At 42.5% G+C, this 23,679-nt stretch overlaps 1 protein-coding gene across 1 annotated transcript; it reads right to left on the reverse strand.

Annotated features, from left to right (window-relative positions):
• Positions 1–1,877: 1,877 nt before the first annotated feature.
• ccbe1 (collagen and calcium binding EGF domains 1) lies at positions 1,878–23,048 on the reverse strand. The gene is made up of 11 exons (XM_086135033.1): positions 22,918–23,048; positions 22,750–22,833; positions 11,962–12,014; positions 11,338–11,472; positions 10,503–10,640; positions 9,270–9,382; positions 8,180–8,276; positions 7,855–7,994; positions 6,478–6,513; positions 5,212–5,247; positions 1,878–4,521 (listed from the first exon to the last, which is right to left on the reverse strand). The coding sequence occupies exons 1-11, from the start codon at positions 23,019–23,021 to the stop codon at positions 4,267–4,269; spliced, it is 1,191 nt and encodes a 396-aa protein (XP_085991159.1). The 5' UTR covers positions 23,022–23,048; the 3' UTR covers positions 1,878–4,266.
• Between the last annotated feature and the right edge of the window lie 631 nt (positions 23,049–23,679).

The raw sequence follows: 23,679 nt of genomic DNA on the forward strand, positions 1-23,679 counted from the left end.
CAAACGCATGCTCGGAACATGGGCTCGTTACGGACACAAAGGCACGACGCGCAAACAGTGAGGTCATGTTTTGTCGCTTGTTCACACAAATAAAGACAACTTGGAAAAGGCGGATAGTGTTGTTGATCATTACGCTGACGCCATTGTGGCGAGAATGCCAGCTGACAGCCGAGAGCGGGCTGCCGAGTTGTGCAACTGCATAAAAACTATGTTGAAATAAAACAACTCAAGACTACTTAAAAAAATGATTGGAATGATAACGAGGTCGTGAAACAAATTTAATTGTTATCTTTTGAGAAAAATCTTCATTTCAACAACGAAAAAAGATAATGCATTGTGCAATGTCATATCGCAAGGAAAATTCTTGTCAAATATTTCGAGAACAACGTCTGATTTCTTATTACCTGAGTAATGTTGGAATTTTATAGATGGCGCTAAGTATTATGTTGATGCCATTGCCACGTTAATGACAGCTGGTTACTGATGAGAAGCTGACCAAAACTTATAACAACAAACAAAAGGTTATTTTTTGCACACATAGCCAACTATTAGAATGGCCAATTGGCCCAAAGTTAAAGTAGGGCGGACTAATTGGCTTTTTTTTTTTTTAAATGTGTACATTTTCTCTTTTATTGGCGTTGTAGGTATGCACTAAAAAAGCTACAAGACAATCATTTATTGCAAGTTATTTTGAAGACTCTCCAGGACAGACGCCTGTGGGTCTCTGGACCCCAGTTTGGAAGTGCTTTAAATTGCTTTGAGTGGTGCCGAGAAGCCGGCGTCCAGTTTGTTGTGAACCATGACTGCGACCTAGTGGTTAGCAGTGGTACTGCGGCTCTCCATACAAGTGGGGCGTCCGGGCTGCGATATCATGACGTCACGGCAAGAAACCAAAGCAGAACGTGGTGTATTTAGTTGCCAAAGCGGCAGTAAACTGAACAACTACAGAGAGGTTGGACGTCACCTCAAAGGATGAAGTTTACGCTTCTTAAATCAGCGTGCTCATGCAGCGAAACATCCGAGACGATAAGAACCTGCAGAAACATGCCATAAAGTAGAAATATGCATTTGGAAAAATAAAGCACAAGTAGGTCATAATTTTGAACTGGCGTGTAGGAATGGACATGGTGCCATATTATTGTTTACGTAAGAAGCCAATGAATTGTGGGGTTTTAATTAAAAATAAAAAATGTTCCAGTTCCTGCCTTATGTTGTGAGTTCGTGTATATGAACTGCAAAAAAAAAACAAAAAAAAACGTTTATAATATTTGGTGAAATGCTCCCATTTGTCTCATCGAAGCTCCCCAACTCACATCAACACAACTCCTTTGGACCAAGATGTCATAACATGGCAGCAAAGCACTACATTTGATGTCACAGTTTAAAATTTTATGGTGGCGACATTTTGGCCCTTGCACAGATTATTTCCAATATTTTCTAAAGTCTCCATTTTGGAAACACGCAGAGAAGCACAAATGATGAACGATACCAACGGGGCACTTCACAGTTTTCTTACCACGTCTGTGGTTGTTTTTCAAGAAAACAACAATGACATGTTGCACCTAAGATTAGAATTTTTCTTCATCCAAAAGTGGATTAGGTCAAGGGGGGGGGGGGGGAGTTCAAATAACAAAATTTTATGACTTAAACGCAGCTGGAAGCCCAAAAGAGGCCCAGCGCAGCCTCTTGAACTTTGGTCGCAGTAAATATAATTCGTGAATGTGATCATATTTGAATATAAATTACTTTGATTTACTAGTGCACCGACATAGCTACGAGTGCAACAAATGTTTACACCATAAACATAAACAATAAAAATTGAAAATAAGAACACTTGCAAGAGCGATTCCAATTCAACACTACACTTGGTGTGACTTTTGTCCCACCGTAAAGCGATTGCATTTATTTTAGAAAACCATTTCATTTCTTTACATTCTCTTGCTTCAAAATGTTTTATTACTTCTGACAAATTACAGTGCATTTTCTCTTTATTACAAACACATAATTTTTTTTGGGGGGGGGGGGGGAATGGGGGGGGTGCTGGGATAAATGTAATTTCAGTTTATTTGAATGGAAAAACAACTGATTTGACATACAGTGGATCCCCCGTTATTCGGGCGACAGGGGTCATTCCAGCCTGTAAATAGCGAAAATTTGTGTGTAATCGACAAAATTGACGATAATTGACAAAAACACCCCCGGTAAACCTCCAATATGCGATTTTCACCAAAATGGGGGTTGGCTATAAACCAAACCAAAGGAAAAAAAAAAATCAGCAACTCAGTCAGAGACATTGCGGCCGTCGGCCACAGAAAATAAAACACCAGGAGCCACAAAACCCTTTTGCCATCTAAAGAAAGACAGTGCTATCCTCATTTTAGATGGCAAAAGGATCTCTCCCTCTCTTTCTCTCTCTCTCTCTCTCTCTCTCTATGTATATATATATATATATATATATATATATCTCAACATGTATGATAAACTTCAATGTGTTGTATCTGTCAAATCAAAAAAGCTAGAACGAGCAAAAACATTACATCCCTGCATGTAACAAAAACATTTTGAACCCCGAAACAAAAGACACATGGTTAAAGCTTCCTTCCAAACAAAATAGTCAACAGTATAAAATTAAATATTTTTTTTCCAAAGTCTCGGGGGGAACCCACAGCGGACCGATGAACGAGCCACCTGTGGATCTAGAGCCGCAGGTTGCAGACCCCTGTACTAGTACCGCTGTATTAGTACTATTGAGAACACCAATAAGTCAAAGTACCACTAGATTTCCTAACTTTTGTTGAATTGGTCCATCAACAGACCAATTCAACACTTTGACCTTGTGAGTGTCTTCCTCGAAGGGAAAACAATGCAACAAGAATGTACTGTATTACAAAACTAAAAATGTAATCCTGCCAGAATTTTTTTCCCCTCTGAAAATGATGATTTTAGAAACATACACCGCCTTTTTTGGTTGAGAAAGTATAATGCAATCAAATCTTCAGTTCATGGGAATAAAGTCGTGCATTTACAAGGGGAGGAAAAAAAACAGACACAAAGGCAGCAAAAGCAAAGAATAACAATACTTTGAATTGTTACATGTCACGCTATCAAGCTGAAATGTGTGTGCGCGCCTCTGTGTGTATATGACATTAGTCACGTTGTTATCATTTGTACCGCGAAGAGTCTTAAGTGCATAAACGATTCACACGTGTGATATTACATCAGCGGTGTGAAGTGGAGATTTACCGCAGCACTGGGAAGCATGTCAACGACCCTTAAAAAAAACAAAAAACATTTACATTATCATCCGCCAGTTGTTTTGCTGTTACTACGGTGACAAAGCATCACAGTGGACTCATCTTACACCTGGCATCAATCTCGAAGACGATTTGACGTAATTGTTTGACTGCTTTCTCATACATGTTCAAAAGTACAAATAAAATCAATAGTTGATTCGCGGGGATGCCTTCGCAGAGCTAAAAAAATGTTGGTTTTGGTCAAGAATAATCAATTATTCACAGATTTTGGCTATTTACGGCGGGGCTTGGTCTCCATCCACCCGCACAGCAGGCGAGCACTCTTGTACGATAATTGAAAGCTGTATGTCATTGAGCGGCGAAAGTTTGCAGGTTTGTGTGCACCCACGGAATGTTGCTTTTTCGTCAGGGGTCATTCAATGTCACAAATTGTCGCAAAGACGTTCGCCGACAATTTCAATGGTCCCAAACTGTTTTTCTCGTCGCAAAGAAATGTTCAAAATTCAATGGTGACAAGAAAAACTGTTTGGGAATGTCTGCCGAACGTCTTTGCAACGTTGAACAAACGCTGACCCAACAAAACCCCCCAAAACAAAAAGTGCGGTTCTATGAGATATGTACTTTATGATAAAAAGACTAAAAATGTTCATTCACAAGCGGAAAAGAAATAGAAATTAACTCATTCACTCCCAAAGACGTTTTTAAACGTCTTTTAAAGACTTGGTCTAGAATTGGCTGGTACTGAATGAGTTAAGAGACTTCAACAAACAATGCTATAATAAGAGAATGATAAATAAATCAAGTGCAAAGAATGTTACTGCTAATAATAACCCGAACGAGATGACGTATAGTAAAGTTCTTTCATTTCAATGTGCTGGGAAGGACGTCAAAAATAACCATCATCTTGCATATATATGTCATAGAAAAATAAATATCTGTGACCCAAAAGGCATACGATACGTTCTGTTAATATTTAAATAATATTAAAAAATGTACACCTCACACTGAGTATTTAGAATCCATTGCTGTTGGTTGTGCCTCGCGGTGGCTTCCTCTTCCTCTTGGAGTGCGGCGGCGGCGGCAGAGTCTCTCGAAAGTCCTCACCCGATCCCGCATCCTGGCCGTCTCGCCAGGCGCCGGGCGTCGCGGGGAGCTCCTCCCCCGGGTAGAGGGGCGCTCGGCCGTACACCTTGATCTGCAGGTCGGCGATGTCATTGCGGATGTCGGCCATGAGCAGCAGCAGGAAGTCAAAAGAGCCTGGAGGGCCCTACACGTTGACGACAACAAAGACGTAAGGAACTAACAGTGATAAAAACGGATTAGAACATGCAGTCAACCGTTTTCTATGGCGCTAAGATAAAGAATATGTTCTTAATTTATAAGAGAATAAAATGATTTGACGAGACTAGAAATGTCGTTTTATGAGAACAAGTTGTTATTTTACTAGGAAAGAAAAAAATTATATTTTCTGGGTCCTAAAATTTTTAGCTCGACAAACATGGCAAGATACAATCATACAAGTGCGATTTTATGAGAATTAAACTGCCATTTTTAAAAAAAAATCAGAGTAACATTTTTAGTTTACATGAATAGAATTGAACTTTGAGTTCCTTGAAGACTACCATTTTTTTCCCCACAAATATAACTTTACAAGAGTTAAATGTCATTTCATACTGGAATAAAGTTATCATTTCATGAATATGAATAAAAATTCTGATTTGCGCACCATTTTAATTTTAATGTTACAAGCATAATACTTTTTTAATTTTTTTTTTTTACCCACATATGATTGTAATTTTTATAAGTCCAAAGTCAATCATCTAGTCCAAGTTGATATGTTCCACTGTTACTCCTCCTCAAGAGTGCCATTTATTTTTGCGTTTGTCTGCGTGCGACACCGAAACGACAGCGCTAGTTTTTTTTTAAGCAACAGATTTTTAGGTGGCAATTGTCTTACTGGAGGTCCAACAGGCCCGGGTGCTCCTCGCTCACCCTGGAGAGTAAAGAAACAAATATTTAGTTTAGATGAATTTGAGTAAAGGGGAACATGAGAGGAATTCATAATATTGTACTTTTTTTTTTCTTCTCTCCTTTAACGAGTGTAAGCGCAACTGTGAGGAATGACTGTTGATCTACGGTAGCGCTCTTTTGCCCGACCGCTGAGGTAGTTCGGCGGGGGTCACGTCGGGGCTGCGAGTGTTTTGGCAGATGGTTTGGATTTGTTACTCGGAGAGACAGATTAGCATCACCCTCCAATCTATCCACACAAACATCCCCGTTGCGGGAAAATTGAAGGATTCTGTGTATCCTGTGGCTAAGGCACCTGAATTGGACCGCACCAGCGAGCCGCTAAAGCCGAGTAAAAAAACTGTACTAAGGTAAGTGGCACAGTTCCAAAAGATGTCATAACTTCATTAAAATTCAATCAAGAGGGGTCGTCTCTGGCTACGTTGTGATCTGAAGTATTGTTACAAACCATTTGAAACAATTTGAATTGTGATTTATATGATGTGAAAAAAAAAATCGGGATGATACTTTTGGGTGAGGGGGGGAACCGTGAGATTTTTTTTTCATAATGTAAAATGTGTACCTTGGCCTGATCAAGGTTGGGAAATAATTGTGTATTTAACCGATCAGGTTCCGATACGTTCCCTGTGATGCGTGCACTCTTTTACAAAATGCAATACCTTAATATATCTGATGAATATTTTTACAGTATGTATCTTACGCCTAAATTGGAACGGAACGCAAATCCAGCCTTCACGTGTCTGAGAAAAAATCCGAAACGAGGCAGAAAAGACAAAACGTTAACAGACGTCTCGATATGAAGTTTGGCGCATCTTGAAGCCTTTTGGTTTCCCGTCGAGGTGAAGCAGAGCAGAGCAAACCATTCCAGTTCTCTGACGAAGCCTTCAAGAGAAAAAGCCTGAAATATCCCAGACGTGCCGAGTGGTCCCGCGGGATTTTCTTAACACCGATCGAGAAAAAAAACTTAATGGCCACTTGAACAACTCCAAATTGTTAGCCCCCGCGCGGGCTCACTTTTGATTTTCCCGACGCAAACAAATCCCAAACATGTTTGCACTTGAGTGGATCACAGACGTCACGAACAATCAGCCGTACGTCTTAAATCCGATTCGGCAACTTCGACTGTTAGCAATCATCGCCGTGTAGCTGACACCGAACCTCTATTAACCGCAGTTGTTCCCAAACGTCATCTCACCTGGTGTCCGTCTTTTCCCGGCGCTCCCAGCGGCCCCTGTTGGAGAAAGACAGTGCCTCATATTGGTTCAAGCTTGTGCATTTTAATTGTGTTCAGTAAAGATGATGAGCTCGGTTAATGACTGACTGACTGACTATGTTTGGTCCTTGTTATGGTTGGCGTTGTGGAATTTGATTTGATTTCAGGTCAGCTCAAATTAACTCATTCACTCCCAAAGACGTTTCTAAACGTCTTTTCAGACTTGGTCCAGAATTGGCTGGTACTGAATGAGTTAATACGTTTATATGACTTTGAAATCATGAGTTAAAAACAAAACAACAAAAAAAAAACCAAGTTATAGTTTTAGAGAGTAAAATAAAGCATGAATATAGACAACTAAAAAATATATAGACAAGACAACTAAAAAAAAAAAAAAAAAAAAAAAGGAACAACCTCGCATCAAGTAAAAGCATGTGTAGAATGAATATAAGAAAAAAAAGAGTCCCGACGTGCCTGTTTAAGTGAGAAAGAAACCATTGAGAGAACAGGAGTTAGTCGTACGACAGTAAATATCGTGTCACAATCAATTATGACGAGATTGGTAAAGCCAGAGAATCACCAGGGAAAGTTATATGACGTGACAACGTGATAACAAAAAAAAAAAGTCCTAATGGTTAAAAAGTCCTGAAGCCTTCTGAACTGAGACAAGCTTTTTAAGCTAACCGTTGTCAGTGCGCATGGACTGTTGTCAGTATCCCAAACGACATCGACACGGCGCTAATGAGGACGAAGAGGTTTTCGGAGACGAACCTATGTAATTAAAACCCTCCGAACGCTCGCCGCAGGCCTTTGTGAGGTTTTGGCCCGGTGAACGCCGCTCGCTCGTCTGATTACGCGTGTTGATAGTGTCGTTCATCAACGTGGCGACGCACAAACCGCATCCTGCGCATTTTTGGTCGGCGTCCCGGTTTCACTAATCAACATGAAAGGATGACGCTCGCGGGCAAAGAACGTAACCCGGCCAAAGAAAACCGCTTGTCAGCGGATTAACCCTTCATCGTTCTTCCCTCAAAAAGGTCAACCGTGCGCCGTTTCAGGCTTATCTGAAATGTATCGGGCCTTAATAGGTTGTGTTAATAACCGTAAATCAACTCCGCATATTTGCATGTGATCTCATACTGCAAATGAGTCATATAACGTTGCAGTGTAACGATCATCGATTTAAGGGAGAAATGAAGTTGTGGAATCATGAGCGGAAGGGAAAAAAAATGACATCAAAATTGTCTGATGACAACGAAAATGAAATGTACATTAGGAGGTCAAGTTACGATAAAAAAGTGTTCACCAGAACACGGTTGTCCATTTCCAAGAATAAAGTGTTGCACAGTATCAACTGACCACAGGTCCGCGAGGGCCTCGTTTGATGTGGGACAAGTCTGGTGTGGGCCCCAGGGGACCCATCAGGCCCCTTGGTCCGGGAGGGCCCGGGGGCCCCGACTGTCCGACAAGTCCTGGCTCTCCTGCTGGTCCTGGATCTCCTAAACAAAAAGTAAATAAATAAACACAGCCGCGTTGTTGAAACCACTGGAGATCAATTGTGGGGGAAAAAAACGATCTTAATATTCCATCAGACTCAGTAATCGCTCGGGCTGCGTGGTTCTGTCAAGTTTGTCGCTTTTTCCAATTAATGAGGCTTGAATGGTTTAATAAGATGCGTGTTTACCTGGTGGACCAGGCAGACCCGGTGGTCCCGTTAAAAAGGCAGCTGGGATTTTCTCGTCGGTCCTCTGCTCTGCAACATCAGGACTGCTTGACAGCATCTTGTGTCAAGAAAGGGGTGGGGCGGGGGCGGGGGGGTAAATAACAACAATGGTCTTGTATTTATTTATGAAGTGGGCATTTTGAGATGAAGCGATGAGGCAAAAAGAATGAGAAATGCACAAATGCAGATGATCACCGTGCACCCTTCCTGGGCAGCTCTTGATGCACCTGACCCCTTTAGCCCCTCCCACAGGCGGAGCTTATCCAACACCTTGCGAACATTTTCGCAGCCTATGTGAAATAAGAACTTCCACACACATCACAAAAGTTCAAAATGTACCCAAATTTCCATCCATCCATCCATGATCTAAAGCGCTTCTCCTCACGAGGGTCGCGGGCGTGCTTCATAAATTTGACGCTCGGTAGAAGGTAAGGTAGGTAAGAGAAAACAAGCACACAATATGATGAATTACGACGTCTTTCAAAAAGTCGATGGTAACTGGGGATTATCGTCTTGTGTGGTGTATCTAATATTAGGCGTGTATAGAGCTGAAGTACCACCACATGACGGGAAGCAATTAATCATGTGACCCAGAGCGCCACAAGTGGCAGATGGATTCCTGGAGGGAAATGCAAGTCCACCGTTGGCTTAATGCTGTTTAATTCTCACTTGGAGAAAGACATCAAGTGAAGTGAAATGTGTCCAGGCGCTTTTTTTTTTTTTTGGGGGGGGGAATAAAGGATGAAATAAATAAAGTAGTGTATTACACCTCCAGGGGGCTGTTCACGTGCAACTCCCGCTATGATAGAACTGTGTGGAAAAATAAAGGCGGGAGATGGTTTCTGCAGATCTCCACAATGAAGACTTAAGCGAGTGCTTACATCGCTTTTTTAAAATATTTTTTTTGCAGTGTTGGGCAAGTTACTTTCAATGTGTAATATATTCCAAATTCATCATTGTGATGTAGTAGGATGTGTGAACGATGAACTGCAGTACGAATAACATTGATGAGCGTTAGTGATTGCAAGTTCCACTTTGAGCGCTCGCTCACCTTCTGTTTCAGCTGCAAAACGGTGGCCTTGATCTGCTGGAAGTCGTCGCACGTGGCCGAGCAGGTCCCCGTGTTCATCACATTGTCAGATTTCTCCACGACATGATGCAGCGCTGTTAGCGAGACCGTTGCCATCATTTGTATTTGTTTTTTTTAGAATGTTCAGAGGACACGTTTTATAAATGAGAGAACAGATCAACTGGTTTATGACACATACTTCCATGGGTCATATATTTGCTCAATAAAAACAACATGGCTACAAAAAAAAAAAAACTTTCGTTTCCCCTATCGAACGATATAATCGAAACGCACGCCGCTGTATTGGTGACGAACATTCCGACACAAACGAGTATGATTAGAGTTTGATTGACAAGGATAGAAGCAGGCAGTCGCACAGTGCCGTGCGGCCGACGTTTGGACGTGTGACATCACACCTCGCGAGCCGGCCGCCAATCATGGGTCGGCCCTTTGAGGGGGACCCGTGTGCCGGGATTTTTCCACCGTCGTTCCCATTTACTCCCCTGGTTGGGTAATCAGAGGAACAATCATGAAAAAAGGTCGGCGCACAGAGCTCGCTTTTGTTTCCACGCGCATACATTAAATGGCAGATTGACAGTGTCGGGCACCACGTTGCTTTTGCTAAACCGAGGAGACACCCCCCGGGAGGAAACACCGCCTCATTGGCGACGGAATGGGTGTGAACATCCTAATTTTTTATTTTTATTTTTTTTTTCATCTTCCGAGTCCTTTATGATGTTTTCCTCAAGAGCATCAAGGCAAAGCAGGGAAGGGCCCCGGAGTCGAAAGGTTCAAAGTTTACGCTCGGGAGGAAAAACTGTTCTGACGCGCCATATGTAATGACTACCAGGTGCGTGCAGACTCACACGCGCTCCCCCCCACTGACGAAGACATACAGTGCCCCAACATAACCCCAACATTCACACATTCCCGTTTGTGGTAACACACTCCATCAGTAATACATCTCCTTTCTAACGCTACTTGTATTCTATGTAATGCAGAGCAGTCGTATGTCAAAAGAGGCTAAACTCAGTTTGTGAGCATTTTATACAGTTTGGGCACACCAGAAAGTTGCTTTTGAAACTCTGCGCAGCAGTGGGGCTGGTGATCATTTTTTTTTCATTTTTCATCATTTAAATGTTGTCTCTTTCAATGTGCCTCAGCTGGGCGGTAGGGCGGTGCCCTCGGGTTGCGCCCCACAAACAAGCCACTGACCTCTCTTTTCTTTGCTGCACGTTCGCCCATCTTCCTCCAGGAAGAAGCCTGGATAGCACTCGCAACGGAAGCTCCCAACCGTGTTGATGCAGAGTTGGGAGCACGCCGTCGTATTGGTGTCACCGCATTCATTGATGTCTGTCAGAAGCACACAAAATTAGGCTGAATAATTGTATGCTTCATGTGCTGGAGACATGGTTGGGGGTCAAGGTTTATTTACAAAGCACTGCCTAAATTGTCGCCCCATACTAAAATATAACACTCTGAAGAAACAATGGCGAGAGAGAAAAAGGATTTCTGAAAAAACAAAAGAAAAATACTAAATGAAAACAATTAAGTTGCAAATGTCCAGCTCAGCTTTTGTTATATGCGGGGCATTTAAACTCATTCAGTACCAGCCAATTCTAGAACAAGTCTGAAAAGACGTTTAAAAACGTCTTTGGGAGAGAATGAGTTAAAATATAATCTAAAACCCTGTGATGGACAGGCTATACTTTAACACTAAAAACCAACAAGAGGAATTGAATAACATGACACCCCCCCCCCAAAAAAAAACAACCCCCCCCCCCACACACAACAACAATACAGGAATTCCCCCATCCATCCATTTTCTATCGCTTATCCGGGGTCACGTCGCGGGGGCAACAATTTTAGCAGGGAAGCCCAGACTGCCCTCTCCCCAGCCACTTGTTCCACCTCCAGGACCAGTCGCAATCAAACATTTAACTTTGTGGCACAATAAATGATGCTGCTTAAGAATAAACATATGTTCACGTCCCGTCACGCGATTGGCCAAAGACGAAATCATACGCTGTTGCGAATTGGAAAGACTCACCCAGGCAGTAGGGCTTCTGGCGGTTCCGGTGTCTCTCGCGGTGGTAACGGTAGCCGGGGTAACAGGTGCACACCACGCGGCCAAAGTGATCGCTACACTGCTGCTCGCAGGGAGCGCCGGCGCACACGTCGTAGTCTTGAAAATACAAAGGGAATTTGCAATGTCACTACGTTCATCCGGAGGCAACAAAAGGGAAAAAAAGGAATCGCGCATAAGATTGGTGGCTGCCATCGTGCGGAATGAATGGAATTAGAAAAAATGTCATTAAATTGTAAATATCGTGTAGCACAGCTATATCCAGTACTCCTTTCCGCCTCCCTTGTTTTTCCATTACAGAATACCGTAGAGTCGTGCGCCTTCAGCGTAGTGCCACGTTGGGCTGCGACATGCTGGAAATCTCTGAGTGCTATTGGAAGAGTTGCAGCACGCCAGCAAGAACAAGAGACACACGAGGTCCCCGACTAATCGTAATATGTGACTTTTTTCTGTCGGGGCAAAATTACGCGAAATATGCTGACATGGCTTCTGGATGTTGCTGCGGACGACTGTACATCGCCGTGTTGGCAGGCGAAAAGCTGTGTAATGCATAACGGACGAGTGATCAGACCTTAAACTCTTGCCTACCTTCAGGAATGCACTGGCCCAACACGAACTTGAAGCCCCGGCAGCACTGCTTTCTGAAAAATACCAAACGGAAGCAAATAACGTTGGGTATAATACGTCTGTTAAAGCCGCATTACATCTGACATGTATTAATAAAAGGTAAACGAGCGCAGCTGTCCGCAGCTCAGACCCACGAGTTTCCCGCTGTCTTGGACCGCTTCCCTCACACCGCTCTGTTCCGATCCAAAGCATTACGATTATTATTCATCACAGGCTCACACTCAAAAAGTAAAAAGTGCTTCCAGGTGTGGCTGTTGTTTTAACAGGAAATGATACACACCAAAAAAATAAAAATAATAATTTGAATTACCCGATGAAGTGAGCGCGGCGATACAATGTGCTCACTCAGAGAAGATGACCCCGTAATTCTTGCAGCGATTCATCTGCCATTGGGGGCACCGCCTCCCTTTTGTGCTTGGCACACTGATGTCATTAATTTGTTTTCACATCAAGAGCGACTCGCGAGTCGTGACGTGGGCAAAAGGACGAGAAACGGCGGCACAGCGGGATCCTGGCTCAATTTGTTGAAGCTAGCAAAAGGTAAATTATTCAAATAGTACCAAATAAAACTGAAGTTTCGCAAAGGTAATATAGCTGCAGTTAAGAGAAGGCTTTTAATGACATTTCGTTATGAATGGGAGTGGTTCTGGCAAAAACGGATTTCTTTTCAGGAAGCCATTAGAAGAAAAACTGACAAGTCAAGTCGACCACGTGAGGGGGAAACCACAACGTTGCAAACATGATTTTGCTCCAACAATGTACTTCTAACGTATGTTTTCTTTCGGATGTGCATCGCGAGATAGGCTCAATCGTAAGGAATATTCGCCAGATACCGCGACGACTTCTCTCGGCACACTGGGGGCGGATGAATGTTAAAGCGTGACCATCGCATTTGATGACATTTGTCCTGACCTTCACCGCAGACGAGTGACGCGCCACATAGGGGCGCTCACGAGGCCACGTTGCTGATCTCAAATAGCATATCGGACTAGTGCGGTACACATAACCCCTGGCGACTAATCTTCACGTGTGCTCGGATGATATTTTCATAGCATGAAGTATTGTAAAGAGTCTGGGAAGGGGAACATCACAAGCGGACACCCTGAGAGAGTTGACGCGAGGACGACTTCCTGTGTGACCCGAAGGAGAATAAGCAAACAGTCGGTGGGACGATGGCGGTAAAAACAAACATCCCCCGCCCCGCCATCACAAGAGAAACCAGATCCATATCAGTGTTCACTTTCCCTTGACTGCGCATCTTTTATTGAATTAGCATTAAGGGAAAATGTTCACAGATTGCAACACCGTTCCATGTTGCCCCTTGTGGAAAATCCAAGCGGGATTGGGAAACATCCAAAACAACTCGACAAGATGATCTTTTCCACCTTCATGAATGATTCTGTTTGAAATGATTTCTTGTGGACCGCTTTTGACACATGCTGTGAACGTTTCGACCCGCGTGAAGGTTTAAAACAACAAAAGTGTTGAAAGGAGAAGCAGGTCAGTGTGTGTGTGTGTAAATTTTGCAGATTGCATTTACCAGGGCACAGCGCGGCGTCATTGACCCATTCATTATGCATGTGCATGTGCTACAAGGGTGTGGCGACGGAACGCCGCATCACATCATAGAGAAATGCTCGATGTGGTAGTTTGTCGTTGCAGCCTTGAGTTGCCGGTGTGTATACACACACACACACACACACACCCACACACACACCCACACCCACACACACATTTTATATAAAGTATATATCCAATTATTTCAAGTGAAAGGTCCACCAATGTTGGTCAAAATCGTGTTGAGATTTAAAAATCACAATTTTCACAAAAGCAACGTCACCCGTCAAGGATACCCGGTTGAAATTTGGTAGCAATTTAGCGAATTCCCAAGTTGGAGTTGGCCTAAGGCCACGTGGAAATGGCCCAAATGCTAGACTTGTCCTGTGAAGTGCTTTGCGGATGGCGATATTTTTGAAATCTCACAAACGCAAGAGAGCAACGCTCATATTTTCAGATTATTTGCACTCAAAATCTACTGGCGACGCACAATATTTAATTTAAAAAAAAAAGACTCCAGCTCCCTTTAAAATGTGGGTCTAAGTGACACACGTTAGACAACCAATCAACCCATAATGAAATCATTTCCACAAATATGACGGCTTCCATTTTCTTTCCAAACATCAGCGTTGTTTGTTATTCTGCGAATGGGATCCATTACAGTATTAAAAAGAACGGGCCTTTTAAAATATAAAACAAACTCGCCTTTGATTGACACTGTAAGAAAGCGATCTGTGTCCATTCCTCACTTTTTAGACGTTGGCTATGCTGCGTTTCCTCATGTTCGCTCGCCTTGTCGAGAAGTCCGTATTCATGCCAAAACCTATAAAGCCGAATTCATCCAACTCATCTTTTTTTTTTTTTTTTTTTTTATGGATCCTGCAGGTATTCCGTCTACAGTATTTAAAACCTCTATGGTACTGTCCGCACTCCATCAACACTCCCCTTTTCATCTGCACCGTAAAACTGTCCGTTGCTACGAATGAATCTTTTTTATACCTCGCATTAGAAAAATAATAATAATAAAAAAGAAAAAAGGTCGATCTTCGAGGGGAACGCGGACGAACAAACGATGAGCCGCCACATCGCCATCAACCACAAAAAAAGGTGCCTAACGTGCTCACGTCGTGCGTTGACGCGACGACACAAAAACGGCGAGAATAAATTCCGGGTGTGTGGAAACGTGCAAAGGTTTTTTGTTTTCTTTCGACAGAAAAAAAAAATCGCGATAAATTTGATTTTTAATATGTTGACATGACCTTGATTTGAAATTCCATGGCCTGCTTGTGAAACAAAGACTTGAGCGTCAACCCCGTGAACGATAGTGCAGCCCGCTCGGTTGAGTTTGTACTGGAGCAGTTTCGCCATCGTGTCACATGTAAATCTCCGATGTGACAGGAGAAGATGTTCCAAGGAAACATTAAATCAAGACAATACTCTCTCGCTAACTTACGCGCAGCTCACTCCTTTCACTGTGCATCGGAGTGGGCGCACGTCTATACATTTAAACCTGGTTAAGAAGACGATGCGATGGGTTATTAAATCAAGTCGACACTCCAAATTGTCCGAGTAGATCTTAGCACGGTCGAGTAAAAACGTAAACACGTGAAATGAAGTGCACGTTGCCTGGTTTGCACTTAAAGGGGGTTTACATCATGTCACGGGTTTTCCTCCTACACGACTGGTAAGGAAGATGATGTGATGGGAGATTAAATTCGAGACTTTCACCATAAACCGTCTCCGTATTGTGAGCGGTGCGCTCTCGTAAAAAAAAACAAAAAAAAAAACCCCACATGTACTCACGTCCTCCTACCTGGATGCTAAAGAAGATCAGGATCAGCAAGTTTTGACCTGATACACAAAGCACACCTTAGAACAAAGGGTTGATGGGGGGGGGGGGGGGGAATACAAAAGTAATCTGAGTCCATGGTAAGAATGCCCAGTACAGAATTAAAAAAAAGAAAGAAAAAAAAAAAGAAAAGACAGAGGTCAGCGGTTCAGCTAAAAAATACCACAGAAGCGATTTCCCCTGCTCTTACTGTAAAATTCCTCTGACGTGCCTTCAGCCGTGTCCTCATTATTGCCTGGAATTATTAGATTGCAGGCTACCTTTGAGATGCCAAAAAAAAAAAAGGTAAAACAATGTTGAAGGATGGTGTTTTTCCAGCAGATGATATCTTTCTGCTGAGAAGAAGGCAGCTGGAGAACTTTAGATGACTAAAGGCTAAAGGCGCGTTTCGCAAACCTGATGACGCCACAAAATATCTGCAGTTTTGCAAGCGGCAAAACTCTCTGCAACCTAATCGACCTTTGATCTCAGCTATCAATCAAAGTCACGACAGCTCCTCGCTTTGCCTTGGGAGGAATAACGCTCGACAGTTTGAAGAGCTGTCGAAACGCTGCTTCCGGTGGACTACTTGCACCCAAAAAGATGACCTTTAAATTTAACTTTAGTCCTGCAACTGTCTGGCGTTAGACATCCCAAATCACTTGGGCTCCTGATTTTGTCCAAAACCGCAGTCTCCCAGTCTTTTTCGAGCCATTGCACATATTTTCTGCATGGGTGGGGGGTGGGGGTGGGGGGGAAGATAGCTCACTGTTGACCAAACAAAAATGAGTGAATTTCCATCTTGTGGATCAGTACTTAACTTGCTCTGCCTGTCGCTGTCAACGTCACTGGCAGGTAGACGATGAGCAAACGGTATTTGTGATCAATTTTAAATTGAAATTCAAAAAAAAAAAACGGAGTGGGGGGGAGAAAACATCAGCTGTATTCTTCCCTCTGATTCCGATTTGTTCTGCTTTTTTTAATCTAATGAAATGAAGTTAGGTTGAAAAAAAACCCCCGACATTATTTCGAGACCAAAATAGTGGTGGCATCCTCGCTAAAAGTTTTGACTGTCACCACTCGAGCTAGGAAGTGGTTGACACAGCATGGGTTAGCCTTTCATGAGCCAATCCCCCTCTTGGAGACCACTGGTAGTGCAGCTATTCACATTCACCCCCCCCCCCCCCCCCCTGCAAACTTGAATGGCAAGCAACCCGCCGTGCGGTTTGGCTTCAGTGAGACAAACGCATCCCAAAGGTCGCAGGTCATCAGTCAGCTGGTGACTGAAATAAAACCCGATGCAGAATCTGTCAGCTTGGGAGCGGACCAGTCGGGAAGTTTGAGGGATTGAACCTCAAACTACAAGTTATCCAGCGAGCGCTGCGGTTGGATTGGTTCACACTCAGTGGCCCACTTACTGGCCATTAATCTCGAGATTCGTCTGCTTTTTGTCTGATGTCGACTGACATGCAAATAAAAACTGACCCAGGATCTGTTTTGGCTCCCAACTTTAAGTTTGGGGAAGACAAATCCGGAGGAGTACCAAGGACAAAGAATATGTCAAACTGGAAGCCAAACCTCCCGAGGGCCATTAGGAGAGTTGTTTAAATAGCTGTCAAGGAATTGGATTTCGTCACAGTTAACTGTCCACTCAGCCTCAGCCTGCGATTGGTGACCAATCCGGGGTGTAGTCCGCCTTTTGCCATTAATGAGACAAATGGCCGCGATCTCAGTCTTGTGCTGCAGGATCAATTCCCAAAGCTCTAACGATAGTTGCGGTGTCAAAAACATACACGACTTACGATCGGGGCACCAGGCAGTCCGCAAGTGCCCACTTCACAGATCTGTGACCTCCCCTGGCTAACTTTACATCTGATTGTGGAGATCTGCTTGCAATTCCGAACCAATGCACTTTAATCAGGCACTGGAGTTCATTGTAAAACATTAAATCTGTCTAACAACTTACAATTGTTGCCATTTGTCCTTTTCTTTTTTCTTTTTTTTTAAGCAGGCAGGGTAATTCCACTGCCACGCTCGGAATTGTCCAGATTATGTGCGTCGAAGGAAAACACAGTTAGGAATGTTGCGTGGCGGTCACTCGTGTTCAAGCGGGGCAATGAAGCAACAAACCGCATGTTTGGCGTTGCATGATGTCCGCATCTGTCACTGAGGAATGCTGCTTAACACTAACATGTCCTCCTTTGCGCTATGGTGACGGCTTGCACTCCTACGGCATCTTCCTCACTTTCGCAAATACAAGTCTGGATTTGGATTGCCACCCATCCCCAGCGGGAGCAGCAACGGATGCAAATGAGGCATGCCTGCATCTCCCACTCGCGGCTGAATTACAATATTATTCAAGAAATCAGAGAGATCGTTATGCATCAGCATAGATGCCGCAGTGCTGTGATGAAACATACAGAAAGAAAAAAGAAAAAAAAGTGAATCTTGTGAGACTAGACGAAGAATTATGGGAAGAATTTATAACACACCGTAAATCTACAAGAAAACGTTTTTACAAGATTAAAACTTGGCTTTTTTTTAAAACTCATGTTTAATTTTTTTTTTTATAAGCTATGATAAGTAGTCATAGTTCTCAGGGAACAAGGCGAAGTGTATCGAAAATGAGTTGCCATTTGATGAGAATAAGTTTCGCTTTGACAAGAATTATCGTCGTCTTGTGACAGGAAAATGTGATCGGAAAAAGTAGAAATCATCACGCTGCCAGAATACTTCCGTCACAGTAAAGAGTAATGCTTTTTATAGTCCGGTTTTCGCGAGGAAAAGGTGTCACAGAAATGTCAGGGTAGTATTTGTAGTAGCATTACGAGAAATAGTCCTAATGATGTTTTCTCGACTGCAGACGCACCGTTGTGGAAGCCAGTTCTGCTCAGCAGAAGACACGATGCACTTTATCTTCTTTTTTTTTTTCAAATTTTTGAAATGATCCCAAACTTTCAACATTCTTTTGTGTTTTACTCACTCTTTCCTCCTGGCTTGCCATGATTACTACGCACGTCTGCGGTCACCGTCTGTGTGGAAAAACGATGACTGCAAATCATATCGAAACACCTGTAATATCAAATTTGATGTGTACAATTTAAAAAGCTGCAATACAGTCAGACCACTAAAAGTGAATGGCGTAGTGGCGTGTGATGACTGTGTCGAGTCATGGTTGGATTTTTACACGAAAGCCGTCAAACTTTTCTTTTCGAGTCAAACATCGAAATGCTTTTTGGCATAACGTTGTGTCGTACGTCGAAAGTCATTTTAAGAAAAGTCCCAAATTTGAAATGACTACAGTTGGATTCCCCCCTCCCACAACCACCCCGAGAAAGAAGTTGTAATTTTGCAAGCAATGTCTTCGGGTTCCAGAAAAGAAATATTGATCGTCGCAATTAAAGGCCGCAGAGTGCGAGCATAAATCTAATTTCTCAGGTTGTGTTTTGCTCATCTTGTAATTAATCACACCGCAAAAACTACCACCGACAATTTACTGTGTTGTTATTGCTGATTAATTGTGATGATTCCAATTAATCATTACGTGTGTGTTTGAAAGGGGAGTGGGGATCGTTAGCTAGCCCGACCCGCTTTCTCATCCTTCTTCCTTGTGGTTAGCCGTTCAGATCTTTTCAGCTTTCAGCTCTGCAGGAGCCGTCATTTTCCCGACACTTTGCGTGAGTTCACCTGACAGGCTTCCCATGCGCTTGCCACGATGGAAAACACGTTTACCTCCTTGCTTAAGACACGTAGGGGCACGTTTTAGTTTACAGATCGGAAGGATTTATTGTATTTCAACAGTGGTGCAGACTTATTCCACTTCGAGCTTTATTTATAGAGGCAACCTTGGTAGTCATGATAGCCAACTTTGACATTCTTAAAAATTTGACCTAAATTTGGCGTACACCGGCTGAACAAAAGGGGTCCAAGGACTCAACCTTGAGGGACCCCACATGTCATGGGCATTCGTTGTGAAAAAAAAAAAAAGAGGACAAAATGTAATTTTTTAAGAGTACCGTACTGGAATAATATGATTTTAAAAATATTTTTAAAAAGACTGAAGGTTACAAGAGAAAAAGTCACTTTTACGTGGAAAAACTTGATCGTACGAGAAAGTCAGTGTGACAATTTTCTCCTATTTGTCTTTTTTTTTTAACCTAAGTTAAACTTTGAGTAGTAATTTTACAAGGAAAAAAACTCTGTATGTGAAAATGTAACAAGTTGAAAATAGTCACATTTTATAACAACCACATTATTGATGGGAAAAGTCAAGACTTTTTCCAGGAATATCGCTGCACTTTTAAGACAATAAAGTCCTCATATGCTTTGACACAATGCAGGCACGTTAGTTTTACAATGTTTGATCATAATAGATCGTGGGGATTTACTGCAACTGAATTCTCATGTGTGGTTGTTTTCTTCGGCAAGGCTACGCTTCAATATTACGGTGGCGAGGAAGGCTGCCAACCGATGTACGTAAATGATTTTCAGGCATCTCAGATTGGCACGATTGTTGTGTCTACATCTGCTGTTGAGAAACAACCTGGACTCCCTCCATCATCCTTTCTTAGATACAATAGTAGCACCAAAAAAACCCATATTTTAACAATTCATTATGCTGTTGTTAAACATATCTGAGTAATACTTCCAGATGTGGCTTTTTTTGGACAATTTAATCCACCATTTTTTTTCTTTTCCCATGCAGCTGTAAAAGCACGATTCAAAATTTCAGCTGCAGCTAACTTGCAAGGATAACCAGCTAACAAGAAGTTTAATAAATGGATTTTACATCACACAAGGTTCAGAAATGTTCATGAGACAATGGCTAGCATACATTCACTACAGCTGAAGAGGAGGGGGGTGCACGCACGGAAAAAAACTTGAAAAAAAAATCTCCGTAACAGCAGCTTTATATTTAAAAATAACACTGTAACCACTGCACATGCCGCACATCAATTATGTTGCAGTTGTAGAGTGGAAAGAGTCTTTAATGGGGAAGTCTTTTTACAGGCCGGGCTAAGCCAACATTGCGCACGCAATAAATCAGCTCAATCATCCTTTACGCGCGACCCCACTGAAGAGGAGTTATAGACAAAGATTATAAATGTGTTCGTTTTGTTCCCGCCATTGTTGCTTAGCGCGGGCGGGATCTGGCCTTCGTCTCTTGGCGTGGCCAGCGCGGTGACGCTGAAACGGTTTCAACAATGTGAGTGCGGCTGATGAAATCCGATGATTATAACAGCGAGTACACGGCCCTTTGCAATGCTACGCTAACGCTCGAGCATTACGTTTAGCTTCAGAATAGAAAATGTCGTGACACGACGGCAAGAGAAAATCAGCATCAAAAATACATTTGGGGATACAGAATTTGCCATTGACCAGTATAGTTGTAGTTACATGACAAAAATGGCCAGAAGCGGTAAGAATAGACATAGTGCTAATCTTTCTAAGAATTAAGTTGCATTTTTATAATAAAATACGGACACCCCCTAACATGCCTTAGATGTGTTCGGACTTTGATTCCAACCAATTTCAAAAATAATTGAATTAGAGTCGCAAGGTCAAACTGTGGCCATCTTGAACCCTTTACCGGCAATAATTGAGCAACATGTTAACATTCTTCAGCATTTGCTTTGCTATGCATATTGTCAGGCTCCAAAGTTAACTAACTACCTCCTGAAGGACGAGAAATTGGCTGTTGATTATCTACAGTTAATATCTACTGTGGTCTGAAAACAGAAAACTACGTACGCGAGTAATAATAAAACTTTTACAACTGCCATAAAAACCACTGTATCAACAAGCAAAAAAATTTATCATAATCACAAGCAGAACGTGAGGCCAAGACTTCATTTTCTCAATGTGTGGCAAAGTAACAACACCAAGGCCCAAACTGGCACACAATGTTCACACCATTTGCGCTAATAAAGCGTTTATGCCGCAATTAGAAGCAGTTATGGAGCAAAAGCCTTGCCCTGGCCCTTCACAGCCTCTAATCAACCCGGGAGCCAGAGAAAATACCAAAATAGTAACGCTCACTTCTGTCAACAATCGATGGGAGGTCGTCTGAGGACCTTTGATGAACGATGTTCCGTAACATTGCCGAAACTCAGCAGCCGAGACGACAAATCTGACATGAATTCATAGGCTCACTCCCACTTGGATTTCCAGCGTCTTTGAAAAACGTTCATTGTTACATAAAAGAGCAGCTAGCTGTGTTTTTAATCACTGTCAGTTGTTTGCAGTTTGCGTAAGATAGACAGACATACTGTAAGTCAAGAACACTTTTGGGTAAAAGGTGAAACGTCTGACAAGTTTGCTCATTTATTTTATTTATTTTTGTGCTACTTGCAGGCATTGCGTACAAAGTTGTGTTTCTCAAAATGGCATGGCATCCATCACCATTCACTTTATATCAACAATGCACAAAGTAAAAAAGCGCAACAGTATGCGACTGACATGAGTGATTGCGACGGCTGTTCACTTGCAGTCATGAGGTTGATTTGGTTTCGATTCGATTGTTGTAACTTTTCTTCAAACAACAAAGCGTGTGACGGAAAAGTGGTTAGGACTGCACGACTGTCCGAGTTTTATGTTATGTGTTGTGTTTATTATTTTACTTTATGTTAACTGCTTTGTTGCAGCTGCCGCTGTTGTGAAAGCGCTATATAAATCAGCATGTATTGTATTTTCAGTTTGCAGACTTTTCAGTTGTGAGCGATGACTGCAGCCATGGCGAGCATGTTGTTTCGCAATCCTACGAGAGCAATTTTTGTGGCGACTTAAGTTTAAAAAACAAAAATCTAAAAATGCTAATATTTTGACATTGTCAATGAAAATTACATAACAGGTTTCATCACGGCAGGATTACGTAAAATTATTTGCACTATTAGCATGTTCATTGATGGTTTGGTTCTGTTAAACACTGTAACCGTGGCAACCGCGTTTCCCCAGAAACATGCAAGAGATTTTTTTTGTACTTGAAACATGAACTGAAGAAAAATACTGAACGATTAAGTAGAAATGCTGAGATTAATATTTTAATCAATTAAATATCCATTATTACATTTTAGCACATCCTGTTTTGATAATAATGATAACACATTTCGTTATTTTTATGAAATAGACAACTGGTGGATTTTTTCCCCCTGAAATGTCAAAGCTTTAAATTATAATGTAGAGTAACATCCATACTGTAGAAGGTTCTGTTGGTCAAAATTTCTCTCGAAAATCTGATGTGCTGTCAAAAAATAACTTGACTTTAAAAAAAAAAAATTTTATTCAGCATCAAAAGTACGTTTAGGGGCAGATAAAGCCTCCTCTGATAATTTGCTGTAAACTAGTGTAGTCAAGAATGGACTCACCTGTAACATGTTGCAATTTCCCCACTGGACTTGACGCAGGAGTACCTGGTGGTGGAGATGTTATCCGAGCAATCTTCACTGTCCCTGTCAAAATATTTGAAGTGGTTTAACTATAACACACCTAGAAAGTAACACACCGGTCGCGTCAAAGCGTCCGCCGAACGTTACCCGAAGCGGGCGTCCTCCTGCCGGTGTGACCGCGGCGAGGCTCTGGAGAGGAGCAGCAGCCATGTGACGGCGGCGAGCAGGTTGCGAGCGTGTCCGGGCATCATGACGCTCCTGTCACCGAGCCACCCGCTCGCGGAATGAGCGCGGCGGCGGTGGCGGCGCCGGGGCCGTGCGTAGGACAAAACCTGTCACGCAGCCAGCCGCGGACCCTCCCACTCGACAAGCACACGCTGCGGTCAACCGAGGTCGAGGCTCTACGGTGGCGATTGATGGTGATTATTGTTCATTATTTGACTTTAATACCGCATTTTTTTTTTAGCTTCAGGTGGAAGTGCAGCGACCTCCAGGAATTGAGCTCTGCTGCTACCTAGCGGTTATCGTTGGAAGGTCAACAACAGAACAACCCGATCGGTTACTTCATTAGGACACCTTTGTGACGAGAAGAGAGCCACTATTCCAGAAAAGGGAAAATAGTATTTCACGGCACTAATTTTCAGGCAGAATTTGTGGAATAGGTCAATGAGGGGGGGGGGGGGGGTTACTTTTCCAGTCCTTTTTAGTCTCATTTCAACTTAATTTTCATCTGGATATTCCCATTTTCCTGCAGATTCAAATTAAAAAATGATATAGTTGACATTTTTAGCTAAATACTGGGCTCAAAATTCTACACACAGCATTTGTGGGTAGACAAAATTTGTACAGCGAACTAGGCCAATGCAAAAAAAAAAAAGGTTTGCGGAATCTGCAGATTGTGACAGCATT

The sequence above is a fragment of the Hippocampus guttulatus genome, chromosome 17, assembly GCF_054856545.1.
Source record: "Hippocampus guttulatus isolate MCC_2025c chromosome 17, RoL_Hgut_1.0, whole genome shotgun sequence".
Lineage (NCBI taxonomy): Eukaryota > Metazoa > Chordata > Actinopteri > Syngnathiformes > Syngnathidae > Hippocampus > Hippocampus guttulatus.

Excerpts from the sequence above, each read along its gene's own strand:
- ccbe1 (XM_086135033.1), bottom strand. The coding sequence starts at position 23,021 with ATGATGCCCGGACACGCTCGCAACCTGCTCGCCGCCGTCACATGGCTG. Across the intron at positions 9,383-10,502 it reads GTGCAGCAAAGAAAAGAGAG|CGCTGCATCATGTCGTGGAG; the intron begins GTCAGTGGCTTG and ends TCTCGCTAACAG. Across the intron at positions 4,522-5,211 it reads CCGGGCCTGTTGGACCTCCA|GGCCCTCCAGGCTCTTTTGA; the intron begins GTAAGACAATTG and ends GTCAACGTGTAG.